This window comes from Hemicordylus capensis, chromosome 2 (genome assembly GCF_027244095.1).
Source record: "Hemicordylus capensis ecotype Gifberg chromosome 2, rHemCap1.1.pri, whole genome shotgun sequence".
Classification (NCBI taxonomy): domain Eukaryota; kingdom Metazoa; phylum Chordata; class Lepidosauria; order Squamata; family Cordylidae; genus Hemicordylus; species Hemicordylus capensis.
This window is the reverse complement of record NC_069658.1, coordinates 211,165,086-211,178,612: the sequence shown is the minus strand read 5'-3', so window position 1 is coordinate 211,178,612 and position 13,527 is coordinate 211,165,086. Positions and strand designations below refer to the sequence as shown.

Here is a 13,527-nt window from a genome sequence, read left to right as displayed (position 1 = left end):
GGCCGCCACATTTGGGACTAACTGCAGTTTCCGGACTACGTACAAAGGCAGCCCCACATAGAGCACATTGCAGTAGTCAAGTCTGGAGGTGACTAGCAGATCTACTACTGTTCTGAGGTCATTTATCTCAAGAAATGGACGCAGCTCGCTTACAAGCTGAAGCTGATAAAAGGCATCTCTGGCCACTGCCTCAACCTGGGACACCAGGCAGAGTTTTGTGTCCCAGACTGCATACCTGTTCTTTCTGGGGAAGTGTGACTCCATCCAGAACTGGCAGATCAAAATCATCTCCTGAGTTCCAACCCCGCACAATAAGTACCTCCATCTTATCTGGATTTAGTCTCAGTTTGTTACCTCTCACCCAGCCCATCAATGCCTCCAGGCAGGCATTCAGAGAGGTTATGCCTTCTCTTGATGACGTTGACATGGAGAAATAGATTTGGGTGTCATCAACATATCGATAAGACCCTGCACCAAATCTCCTGATGATCTCTCCCAGTGTTTTCATGTAGATGTTAAACAACATCGGAGACAATACGGAGCCCTGAGGGACACCAGTTTTTGAAGAACACTCTCCGATATATACCATCTGGAATCTGCCTAAGAGACAAGAGTGGAACCACTGCAAAGCAGTGCCTCCCACCCCCAACCCCCTCAGACACTCCAGAAGGATACTATGGTCGATAGTATTGAAAGCTGCGAGAGGTCCAAAAGGACCAACAGAGACACTTCCTCTATCAATTCCAAATTGGAGATCATCCATCAGTCCAATCAAGGCAGTCTCTACCCCATTGCCCGCCTGAAAACCAGTTTGAAATGGGTCTAAGATGATCAGTTTCCTCCAAGACCACCTGGAGCTGGTGGAAGGTTGGAGACAGGCCTGTAATTGCTCAACTCCAAGGGATCCAAGGCAGGCTTCTATAGAAGAGGTCTGATAATTGCCTCCTTTAGACAAGGAGGCATCCTGCCCTCCCTCAGAGAAGCATTTATGATTTCCACCAGGCTGTCTACAACAACCTCCCTGCCAGATAGTATTAGCATGTTGGGCAAGGGTCAAAAGAACAGGTGGTAGGCCACACTGCTCCAAGCAGTTTGTCCACATCCTCAGGAGTCACAAACTGAAACTGATCCAGCCTAACCATATAAGAGGAGTGGCTGGCCACCTCCAATTCAGACACTGCAGTAACTGTGGGGTTTAAATCCAAGTAGGGATGTGCACGGAGCTGCGCGGCACGGTCTGGCACTGAGGGGGGGTCTACCTTTAAGGGCGGAGGGGTAGAACTTACCCCTCCCGCCGCTCTTCCCCCTCCGGCGCGGCAGTTTAAACTGAAGTTCTTGGGGCGGCAGCTTTCCTCCCTGCTGCCCCTGCCCCCGTCGTTGCCAGGAGGTCTCAGTAACAGGAACACGCATGCGTGCGTCGTGATGCGTGCGCGCCCGTCGCCGCCATGCGCGCGCCACCTACGTCACGCCTCCAACATGGCCTCCGAACCGGTTCGTGCACATCCCTAAATCCAAGTCGGCCCGAAAACGAGAGATTTTATCCACAAAGAATTCATTAAACTTGTCACAGCGGGTAATAGATGGTTCCAAATTCCGATTCAAGGGCCGAGGGGCACTCACTAGCCCTCTCACAACCCTGGACAACTCCACCGGACGTGAAAGTGTGGATGCAATATGGGCCAAAGAGAGTCGCTTCTTAGCTGCCTGTATTGCCAGAGCATAGATCTTCAAATGTGCTCTATGTTGTAATCTGTCGGATTCGCACTGAGTCTTCCTCCACTTGCGCTCCAGTTGTCTACCTCGTCGTTTCAGCCCCCGTAGTCCTTCCATATAGCAAGGGGCCAATTTTGAAGCAGGTCGGAGAGGACGCTTAGGTGTGATCATGTCTACTGCCCTGGTGAGCTTGCTGTTCCAGTTCTCCTCCAGGGCATCAACAGGATCACCGGCAGAGACAGCCAACGACCTGGAAGGCTTGTAGAGGGGCTTGGATCACTTCATGGAGGAGAGGTCTATCAATGGCTACTAGTCTGGTGGCTATAGGCCACCTCCAGTCCAGCCTCAAAGGAAGGATGACTCTGAATACCAGTTGCAGGGGAGCAACTGCAGGAGAGAAGGCATGCCCTCAACTCCTGCCTGTGAAACAAGATGCTGGACTAGATGGGCCTCCTTGGGCCTGATGTAGCAGGCCTGTTCTGATGTTCTTCCTTCCTTTTCTCCTTTCTCTTTTTCACTTTCTGTGAAAAGAAAGCCCTGCCTGTGGGCTTCTTGAAGGCAAATTGTTAATGTTGATTTAAATGATTTCAGTGTTTAAATGCTTTTAATTGTTTAATTGATTTAGTTTTGATTTTAATTGTTTTGTTTTTATTTTGATGTAAACTGCCCTAAGCCATTTTTGGAAGGGTGGCATATAAATCAAATCAAATGGTGGTATATAAATGAAACAGGATGGTGGACTAGATGGGCTTCCTTGGACTGTTCTTATGGTGGTGGACCGGCTGCCACGGGGCCCGCAGTCCTTTTATAAGGCCAGAAAAGTGGCTTATCTGGGCAGCTGACCCTCAGGAACTGCTGACTCTCCCCCTCTGGCACCGATGCCGCACAGACTCATGCCAGGGGGCACACCGGCTGGCAAGCTGGCAACAGCAGACAGCAAACCACACTCAGGCTCTCACCACTGGGCAGCCGCGGTCTCTGGGAAGCAGATGTTAGAGCAGATGTTAGAGCCCCCTGCAAGGCCTCTGGTGACAGATATTTATTATTATTATCATTATTATCTTACATTTATATCCTGCTCTACTTCCAAGGAGCCCAGAGTGGTGTACTACTTACTTAAGCTTCTCCTCACAACAACCCTGTGAGGTAGGTTAGGCTGAGAGAGAAGAGACTGGCCCAGAGTCACCCAGCTAGTCTCATGGCTGAGTGGGAATTTGAACTCGGGTCTCCCCGGTCCTAATCCAGGACTCTAACCACTACACCACACTGGCTACTTCAAACTTTTCCACATATATACGTTTATTACTTGTTTGTTTATACTCATCCCTTGAGGTGTATGATCCCCCCTCCATTATTATTATTGGTCTTAAAATAACCCCTCCCAATTTTCCCGCATAGTTTAACCCCTCCCGCACTGGAGGTCGCTGAGAGAAGCTTTGCGCACGCGCAATCCTCAACGAGCGCGGTTTTGTTTTTTTTAAACGCTCCCTGCCTCGCCACCGCTCTCTTTAACCATCGAGGGCTTCCGTCAAGCAACCTTAACCCTTCCAACCAATCGGATTCTCCAGTCCACCTCCTTCAACCAATGAGACAAGGTTCCGCCAGTGCAAGCCCGCCCTCATTCTTTAGTCTTTTAATTGGAAAAAAATATTCCGCGAGCAACGTTGCTGTGCGCACGCGCATCTTTACCGGTGAATCAAACGCCTCCTTCCTCCGCCCCCCCTTTTACCGCCAGGGCCCCCTCAGCCAATCACGCGAGCGCTCTTCCTTGGAAGGAACGGGGAGCGGGAGGAAAATATTGTTTACCTCAGAGAGAGAGAAACGGTGAAGAGAAGCCGGTGGGCGGGGCGCGGAAACCTGTCCTCGCAGGAGGCGCTCCCTCGGAGTGGGCGTGGCCTCTCCTTATATGCAGACAGTGGGCGCGACTTGTGGGGGAAGGAGGCGTGGCCTTGCCCTCAGGAGCCGAGGAAGGGCTCAGTCACGCCCACGGAGGCGGGGACTGGGGCGTGGTCTGCCCGCCCCGTTCCCTATAAAAGCGGTGGCCAGAACCTCGACGACCGCCATTTTGTCGATTGAAAGGAAGAAGAGAGAGTAGTAGCCGTAACCGCGAGAAGGAGGGGGTTGGGAGGGGTCGAAGACCCGGCCGAGGGTTCGGTGACCAGGGGGCGGCCCGGATGGTGAAATCCTCCCTGCAGCGGATCCTCAACAGTCACTGCTTCGCCCGCGAGAAGGAAGGAAATAAAAAGACCCACATCGCCGCCATGCCCGCCCTGCCCGCCAGCGCCGCTTTGAGGAGGTGAGAGGAGGAAAAAAAGGACAGAAAAGAGGGAGGAAAATAAAATAAAAGACGCCTCTCCGCAGCCGCCGCTTAGGGGCCTGGTCGCGCGGCCTCGCCCCGGAAGCCCCGCCCCCCGCGGGAGAGGCGGGGCCCGCGCTGGCCACGCCCCCTTTTGCCGCCACCCCAAGATACTCCCCAAAACTAAGGCTCCCCCCCCTTAGGCAAATACAGGGTTTTCCGAAGAAAGTAATACCCGCTTCTCGGAAGGGAGAGCGCAGATTACGCTCTCCCTCCCTGTTCCGAATAAATTCACATCTGTATATTTATACGTGGGATACCTATAAGAGATAAATAGGGAGACTTGATTCATGGTTGGGTTTATAGCCTGCTTTTCATTACAAGCTTATTTTAAGCCACTTCGCAGCGACTATGTTGAAAACCATGCTAAAAACTATAATGCTTGAAAATGACAAGTAATAGAATGTGTGTGTGCGTGAGAGAGAGAGAAACAAACATAGGAAGCTGCCATACACTGAGTCAGACCATGGGTCTATCTAGCTCAGTATTGTCTTCAGACTGGCAGCAGCTTCTCAGAGTCCGATCTTGGAGATGCTGCCAGGGAGGGAACTTGGAACCTTCTGCTCTTCCCAGAGCGGCTCCATCATCCCCTGAGGGGAATCTCTTACAGTGCTCACATGTAGTCTCCCATTGAAATGAAACCAGGATGGACCCTGCTTAGCTATGGGGACAAGTCATGCTTGCTACCACAAGACCAGCTCTCCTCTCCAAAAGAGAAAGACTTGCATTGTAAGTAGGATGTGATACTTGCAAGAGAGTGCTAGATGTACTCTTTGTGTAGGTATATGAGAAAGGGTGTGTGTCTAAAATACAATGTATTCAAATAGGAGGTGATTCTCAGTTTAAAGTGACCCCACCCTTAAAAATGGGTTAAATTAAGATGGGAACCCCCAAATCTATCAAAGAAGTTGGGGGGAAAACATCTTGGATTCAGGTAAATACAGTGTGTGAGAGAGAGATTTGAGAGAGAAGAGTGTGAGGTCTGTGTGTATAGAGAGAATGTGATATATAGCTGTTTGAGAGAGTTGGGTAGGTATGGGATCTGTGTAGAGAGAGGGGTGTGTGTGTAGAAAGGTATGCTTGCATTTGCCGCTTTCACCACCATCCCCAGCGTATCCACTTGTTATTACTGGGTAACGGTCACACATTTTCTCTCAATAGATCCAAAGTGGCTAACCATCTCCTTTTCGGTTAAACTTTAATCATTCGAAGGTGTGTGCCTCTGTCCTATCATCTGAGGATTATACAAGGACCTAACTTAGGCTTACTTTTTGTTGAAGTGTAGGAGTGAATTAGAGTGAAGACATATTAAGGAGAGGAGAAATTCCCTGGAGTGGGGAGGAAGGCTACCTGAACACATGAGACAGGGCTAAGGGTTTGACCTGTGCCCCTTTGTTCTCTTCAGTGCATTGTGGGGTGTGGTTGAGTTAAGGGTAGGAGCCTCTGGGTGCAGTGCAGAATCTCCCTATATGCATGTGATCTGTCCTTGGCTCACACAGAGCTTCCTCTTCTAGGCAACACAACGGGGAATTCTGGCCTTGCAAGTAGCATCCTTGCTCAATAGCCTGCGTCCTACTTCCCTTTCCCCCAAACTGGCGCTTCATCTCTTTCTGCTGGTACATGTATGCTTTTTAATGGTGCAGTGTAGTGGAAAGGATGTTGAAGAGGTCCTGATCGGAGCTGGCATGGCTTCATATCCCTTGGAGGAGAGGTAGATCTACTCCAGTTCTCTGCTCCCTCCCTAGGCATTAATCTTCACTAGGTCTGTTTGCTCTCAGCAAACTGCCTGCCTCGCAAGCGCAAGGCTGAAATGGCAGCAGATCTGGAAGAAGCTTTTTGCTGGCTGCCTTTGCATGGGATAAGACTTCTGTTTGGCAAGACCTAGGAGAGGGAATAAGTTTCTCTGGTCAGTTTTAAGCAGAGAGCCTGACCTGGCCAATACTAAAGAAACAGTTGATTACTACATAGTGATGAGGGACAGGCTGTGTTTCTCCTCTTCTCAGGAATCGGGGGCCCAACAAGGGCTTGATTTCAGCCCCAGCCACAAGGGCCAAAGAGAGTTTTAGTCCAACAACCTCTGGGGACCCAAGGTTGAGAACGTGGGGCTTAGAGCAGGGTTTATCAATGTGTGGGTCCCCAGATGTAATTGGACTTCAACTCTCATAATTCCCAACCAAAGGCCACTGGGGCTGGGGATTATGGGAGTTGAAGTCCAGTAACATCTGGGGACCCACACGTTGAGAAACCCTGGCTTAGTGGATCACAGTATGTAGGACCAGGAAGATCCAGGTTCATATTCCCAATCAGCCCTGATGCTCACTTCGAGACCTTGGGCCCACTCACAAATTCTCAGCCTAGCTTACCTCATAGGGTGGTTGTGAGGATAAAATGGGAAGTGAGGAAAAAAATCATCTCTGCCCCTGAACGCCTTGGTGAAAGGGCAGGATAAGTAGGTAATAAGTATGAATAGGCCATCCAGGGCAGAGGGCTGCCCCCTTCCTTCTCCTTCCATGTATAATTTCTCTTCTTTCTTACACTAATTTCCCAGTCCTTGCTATGTGCAGGCAATTTGAAGGAATACGAATACAATAAATATTTATATACTGCTTTTCAACAGAAGTTACAAAAGATATAAAGAAATAGATATAAATAAAATGGCTCCCTGTCCCCAAAGTGCTCGCAATTTAAAAAACATGGTAGATACCAGCAACAGCCACTGGAGTGATGCTGTGCTGGGGATGGATAGGGCCAATTGCTCTTTCCCCGCTAAATAAAGAATCGCCACTTTAAAAAGGTGCCTCTTTGCTCAGTTAGCAGGGGACAGTGCCCAGGAGAATGGACATGGACCAACTTAATCCTCCTGCAAGAACCCAGGTTGGATCACCCCTCCCTCCTGTCTTTGTGGCACCCACGGGGGGGGGGGGCTGCCAGGTGTGTCTTGGAGAGTGTGTGACCTCGATCAGGTTGCTGCTTCCGTGAGCTTAGTTTGGCCTTGGCTGCCCTCCAGACTGGTTTTGTGCCTTTTGAGATGGGTTTAGCTAGGGCAGGGAAGATTACTCAGTTTGTCGTGAGAAACAAAATCCTCGGCAAGCTGTTCCTAATGCAGTTGTGGATGAGGCCCAAATCCTGCAAGCTTCACAGGCTGAGGAGTTTCATGCATCTGTCTTTGTGCATGGCCATGAAGGGGGTGAATAATGCTGAAAGACACGTGGCTTATCAGGATGAGACGTTTAGGGAAACGCCGCATGCTCTGTGACAGGATTTGGTTCATGGTAGCTGAAACTGGCCTCTGTCTGACCTGGTTTGCTTTCTTTCCCCAGAATCCTGAGAGAGTGTGTGTGAAAAGCAAGAACGTGTCCTCTGAACCTTTTCTAACCATTTGGTATAGCTAATCTGTGCTAAGTAAACTTGAGCATGAGCATGACACTCAACAGTGTCAGCCCTGCTGACTCGGACTGTGGCCTGGCTAGTCCAGCATCCTTGGCAAGCATCTCGGCACTAAGAGCCAGCGTGGCATAGTGGTTAGAGTGCTGGACTAGGAGCAGGGAGACCCGAGTTCAAATCCCCACTCAGCCATGAGACTTGCTGAGCCAGTCTCTTCTCTCTCAGCCTAACCTACTTCACAGGGTTGTTGTGAAAGAGAAACTTAAGTATGTAGTACACCGCTCTGGGCTCCTTGGAGGAAGAGCGGGAGATAAATGTAATAATAATAATAAGTAGCCCACCAGAAATGGGCATGTGGTCCAGTAGTGGGATGAGACCTAACGCCTGTCCACTCCTCTTCTAGATTCGAGGTGGTCTAATAAGCATTTTCTTTAAACATACAATATAGGCTACCTGTTTAACACAGACATTGATAAACTGGCACAGTGTTCAGAGGAAGACCAAAAGGAGGCATATTTTAGCTAGAAACGAGGAAGAATTTCCTGAGAGTTGTTTCACAGTGCAGCTTCTTGTGCAGTGATTGGCTCGCTTTGCTGGAGGTTTTCAGAGGCTGGATTTGTCAGGGATCCTGTAGCAGGATCTGCTCTAGGCAGGGGTTGGACTAGATAGAAGACCTCTGAGGGACCTTAAAATTGTTTGCTTTTTATGCTGAGTGCATGGATGGGGAGTTGTTGAAGTTTAGTGTTTTATGAGAGTATACATGCTAATCCAAAGGAAAGCATTAAGGTACCCCTTAAACTCCGGGGTACTTAAACACTTGCTCAGCAGTTGCATGGCTCCCTCTGCTCCTTGCTCACCCAAAATTACTTTTAAGGTAGCCCTAACTGGAGAAGGGCCAAATAACAAGAACTCAAATTACTCATTAAAACACAAGGAAAAGATTCCAGAAATGTAAATAAACCCCTTAAAACAGCATGCAGACTAGTGTAAACGTCTTTCAGTGGGTGGCTTTTACATACCATGGTGCCTCATGAGCTTCGGGGTGTGAAAGCTAATTGTTTTTAGTAATCTTGGAGCTTAGTGGATGCTGATGAGGTGTGTGTGTGTGTGTGGCGGGGAAGCAGGGAGATAATACATGGCATAGTTACACAATCACTTTAGGCAGGCTAGTCTCCCTGGTGCAGAGCACTGAAGGATTAATGGGTTTTATTTTTCTGTTCAAAATGGTGGATGCATTTTTTTTGGTGTGCTTATACCATTTTGCAAATGGCTGCTGGCAGGATGGAGGAGAGAATTTCCCCAAGGGGGACCTTGGATCTGCTGAGGTGACGCAAGAGCCAGTCTGCAGGGTGAAGGATGGTGCAGAGGGAGGGGCTAGCTGGGACAGCAACCATTGCTGTTGGTGTTAAAGGGAGGGAACTCTCGGTGCTGTGGACAGAAAGCCAAAGCTGCATCTTGGTGGAACGCAGGCTGTTTTGGCAGTCATTTTTGGGGGGCGGGGGCAGCATCGAAACTGAGCGATTGGCGGTTACCAAGTTGGAGAGCCCCGGAAAGTCCTGTTTTAAAGTGTATTAACATGTAGGGTTAAAAGCAATGTTCTCCAGTACTAAAAGCAACTTAGTCTGCAAAGGACTGCCCTCCTTTGGGGAGCAGTCCAGTTTCTGGAACAGTGAAGAGGCATGGGGAGGATTGCTGGTCTGGGGGGAGCAAGCATGACTTGTCCCCTTAGCTAAGTAGGGTCTGCCCTGGTTGCATTTGAATGGGAGACTTGATGTGTGAGCACTGCAAGATATTCCCTTCTTAGGGGATGGAGCCACTCTGGGAAGAGCATTTTAGGTTCCAAGTTCCCTCCCTGGCACCATCTCCAAGGTAGGGCTGAGAGAGATTCCTGCTGCCTGTAACCTTGGAGAAGCCGCTGCCAGTCCATGAAGACAGTACTGAGCTAGATAGACCAAGGGCCTGACTCAGTATACGGCAGCTTCCTATGTTCCTGTGGTATTAATCCCCCACCCTTGCCATGGTGGTTCAACAGTGCTGACTGCGGAAATGTTTGTATGCTGGTGACGTAGCAAGATTAACTGTCTGAAATAGAGGTTCTCTACTGTGGGTCCCCAACTGCTGTCCGACTACAACCCCCATCATCACCAGCGACAGTGGAGGATGAGAGTTGCAGGCCAGCTGCATCTGGGGGCCCAAGTTTGAGAACCCCCTGACCTAAAGGGAAGCTGGTCTTTCTGTGGCAATTAAGCCTCCCTCTTCCCCTTCTCTGCCTCTGAGGCTGGAGCTTCTCGCCTTGAAGAAATTGTGAAATGCTTTCTGCGCCTTGAGTGCCTGTTGCTGCTGGGCACTGACTCGGACACGTCTTGTGTCTTAATTCCCAAAAGCAGTAGGGGCAAGAATCCCAGTCTGAGAGGGTTGTCTTTATGGTGTAGTAACTCATCCACAAAACACCGGGAGGAGTCCAGACTAAGTTAGTTGTAACTAAGCACCATTGAAGTCAGTGAGGCAAGTCTTTGTTCGACCCTCATCCATTTATTTATTTTATTCCGCATATTTGTATACTGTCCAAAACGCAAGTCTCCATGCGATTTAGAGCCAGACTAATTTAATCTGGATCCTAATACCTGAAGCTTGCTCAGAGTTTCAGTTTGATGTTACTAGTCCATAAGAACTAAGCCCTGTTTTTGTCTACAGTTTTAAAAAATGTATTAGAGCTGTTGTATTTGTTCTGGAACATTAGTATAAAACGGTTTCTTTTCTAATCCTTGCGAATAGTACAATCCAGTTGTAGTCCCCTTCCCCCTCTTCTTGGGCGATCGGAGAAGCTGTCCGGCTTACTAGGAAGTAAGCCCCATGAAACACAGTGGGGCTTACTTCTGAGAAAACACGCATGGGATTGTGCCAGAGGCTCCCTTCACCGCCCTTTCTCATGTCTCTGTAAGAACCCATTGGCTGCCTTCCTGGGTAGTCACCCTTGACTCTAACCCCTTCCTTCTCTTCAGTTCCAGGGTGTCCTTCAGTTGCTGTAGTAACCTGGGTCCGGGGCCTCGGTGGTGCTCCTGATGCCCCTCACCCACCCCTGAAGATCCCAGGTGGGCGAGGGAATAGTCAGAGGGATCACAATCTTTCAGCTAACTTATTTTATTCTGTAAGTATGTGTTGTTGTTTTTCAGTGGGGGTTGACTGCAGGGGGCTCAAGGTGTGAGACAATTTCCAGATCCCCTGTGGAACATCTGTGTGGCAGCTAATCTGGAGGGAGCCACTAGGCTGTTTAGCTGGGGGAAATGATCTTGTGCTATGCTAGACCGCAGGATAGAAGCCCTGAAGGGGGAAAACCCTAAGCCTTCCCACCCTTTGATCAGTAGAGCGTGTGGCCGAAATCTGAAGCAGCAGTCTTGTTTGGTTTTGCTTTCTTAGGATAATCGGCTGAATGTCACAGAGGAAGTCACATCAAACAACAGGACAAGAATCCTGAATGTCCAGTCCAGGCTGACGGAGGCCAAGCACATCAGTTGGAGAACTGTGTTGAACAACAACAATCTGTACATCGAAATTCCCAACGGCGCCCTGCCTGAAGGGAGCAAAGACAGGTAGGCTGCAAGTGGCGCGCTTGTCCCGATAGCGATCTCCGTGGGGAGGGCATTGGCCACTGCTTTAGCGTCTGCTGAGTTATGTACTTTGCCTTCCTGTTTTGCGTGAATCTCTGGCCTGAAGGGTGAATTCTTTCTCCTCTTAGCTGTGCTGTCCTGGTGTCTGGTGTGCATTGTGTGCAGCTGTGAGCTCAGTGTGTCATATCCTGACCTTTGTTCTCTTTTGGCATAGCTTTTTCTGGCTAGGATTTGAGGGTCCCTCACAAGATACCCTGCATTTGTTGGGGGGAAGCATTCAACAAAGAGTTCTTCATACAGTGCATAATTTAGGGAACTCTATGCCACAAGAGGGAATAGTGGCCACTAGCTTAGATAGCTTTAAAAATGAATTAGATTCATTATATAGCTATAATGGTTGTGTGAAATTATCAGGTTCAGAGGTACTATGTCCCTAAATACCAGTTGCTGAAGGGGAGGGCAGTTGACTTCATGCCTGCCTTGGAGGCTTTCTGGAAGGTTCCACCTAGCCACAGAAGATCCTGAACAAGATGAACTTTGGTCTGATCCTGTAGGGTTCCTTTTGCGTTCATTGCAGGGGGGTGCAACAGGGTTAGGTCAAGTTGGTTCAGATACCAGGAATTTTCCAAGAATGGTTAACAGTCTCCACCCATGTTAAAGCCTGCTGAAAATGTTTTCCCCTTAGGGGGAAAATGTTAAATGGAGAATATTAGTAATATTGCACAGACTCTTCAAGCCAGCCTTTATGCATCTCAATGCACAAAGACCGTTCTCCCCAGCTGCATCAGTGGTTCTGGTGTTGGATTTCAGTTGCATATAAGATGGCATCTAGGTTTAAGCTCACAAATATTAAGCTGCAGATCGAGGCTAAACTGTGGGAATTGCTCTACAAGCGTACAACTTGCTCCTTAACTTGCAGTGAAATCTGCACCCCCTTCTGATGTCTCTTCTGCTCCAGTCCAAACCACACTCACTCCAAATGCTTCTCGAAGGGGGTGGAGAGCAGCAGTCTGACTCGCTTCCTGTTTTCAGTTTTGCAGTTCTTCTCGAGTTTGCTGAGGAACAGCTCCAAGTCGACCACATCTTCATTTGCTTCCACAAGAACAGAGATGACAGAGGTAAGGGAAGGCTCTACAGCCTGCTGGTTGGGGTGGCAAAGAGAGAGTCCATGCCCAGTCGGGGACCTTGTTTGGGGCCTGCTTAACACTCACCGCTGTGTCCTAGATCTCCAAGGCTTCTCACTTACACCTCTTCTCTCTCCCCTCGGCAGCTTCGCTGCTCCGTACCTTCAGCTTCTTGGGCTTTGAGATTGTGAGACCGGGGCATCCCCTTGTCCCCAAGAGACCCGACGCTTGCTTTATGGCCTACACGTTTGAACGCGACTCTTCCGAAGAAGACTAGATTTGCAGTGTGTGCCCTGTAGAGCTTTCTTGTTCTCTGTCAAAAGATGAATCTGTAGGAACGTTGTCAACATCCTGATGGTAATGTAGCGCATACATGGCGTGTCCTTTGTACGAATTCCTATAACAGGCTGCTCCGGTGGTGGTGGGAGATGTTGAAAATTTCCGACACTTTGTCATCTTTCTCTCTTTCCCCCTTCTCCCCCCTTGGATTTGTTCGCATGTTGTGATTGTGCGAAAATAATAAATGCTCACTCCAAATTAGCCGTATATTTCTTGGAAGTTTTAATATTGTGTGTTTGTGATACTGAAGTATTTGCTTTAATTCTAAATAAAAGTTTATATTTTACTTTATTGCTGGTTTGAATGTTTAACATGCAGGCTGAGCTGGAGAGACCTGCTCTCACAGATGGGGTTTTTAAGCTACAAGGTTGTGTGCTCCAGCAGGGCCCCCAGCACTCCCTTGGGGTCGTGAGCGGAGGCTTTCTTCTCCATAGCACCCTGCCTCTGATCCTGGAGGGAGCATGTAGCTGTTTCACCCCCAGGACTTCACATTGGCAGATGTTGACTACAGTGCCCATTATCCCTGACTGTTGGCTTGAGATGATGATGGGAGTTGTAGTCCAAGAGCTGGAGGTCCAAAATTGTGCAGCCCTGTTTTAGGTACATTCTCCTTTTTAGAGGCTACATCCTGGGGCAGCAAACCCTATACCTTGTGTGCTCTGTGCAGAAGCACTTCCCCATCCTAAATAGCTTGCCCTCCTTTCATTGGGTGACCTGGTGTGTTGGGAGAGGAATGTCTCTCTCCGCTTCTGGTGTGTGTGTTAAACTTCTTGTTGCTACTTTTGCATGGTTTTATAAACCTCTAGTTCAGTGGTCCCCAACGTGGGGGCCTCCAGACCACTGTTCCCTCTAATAGGGATTTCCAGATGATGATCATTACAACTCCCAGCATCCCCTGCTGCAGTGGCCTTTGATTGGGGATTATGGGAGTTGTAGTTAACAGCATCTGGGAATCCCTGCTAGAAGGAACACTCCTCCTGAGTGTTGCTGAAGGTAACCCCTT

The 13,527-nt window shown here is 49.0% G+C and overlaps 2 protein-coding genes across 2 annotated transcripts in view; one reads left to right on the top strand and one right to left on the bottom strand.

Moving 5' to 3' along the window:
* The window catches only part of JSRP1 (junctional sarcoplasmic reticulum protein 1), a 43,086-nt gene extending 39,451 nt beyond the window's left edge, over positions 1–3,635 (bottom strand). Inside the window, exon 1 of the mRNA XM_053291882.1 lies at positions 3,520–3,635. The gene's annotated coding sequence lies outside the window, so the exon portion shown is untranslated. The remainder of the gene's footprint in view (positions 1–3,519) is intronic.
* A 115-nt stretch (positions 3,636–3,750) lies between these two features.
* On the top strand, positions 3,751–12,810 carry OAZ1 (ornithine decarboxylase antizyme 1). The gene is given in 6 exon segments (XM_053291886.1): positions 3,751–4,009; positions 10,456–10,513; positions 10,515–10,601; positions 10,871–11,043; positions 12,094–12,179; positions 12,332–12,810. Coding segments are annotated over 6 exon segments (657 nt in total). The 5' UTR covers positions 3,751–3,887; the 3' UTR covers positions 12,463–12,810.
* Positions 12,811–13,527: the final 717 nt, after the last annotated feature.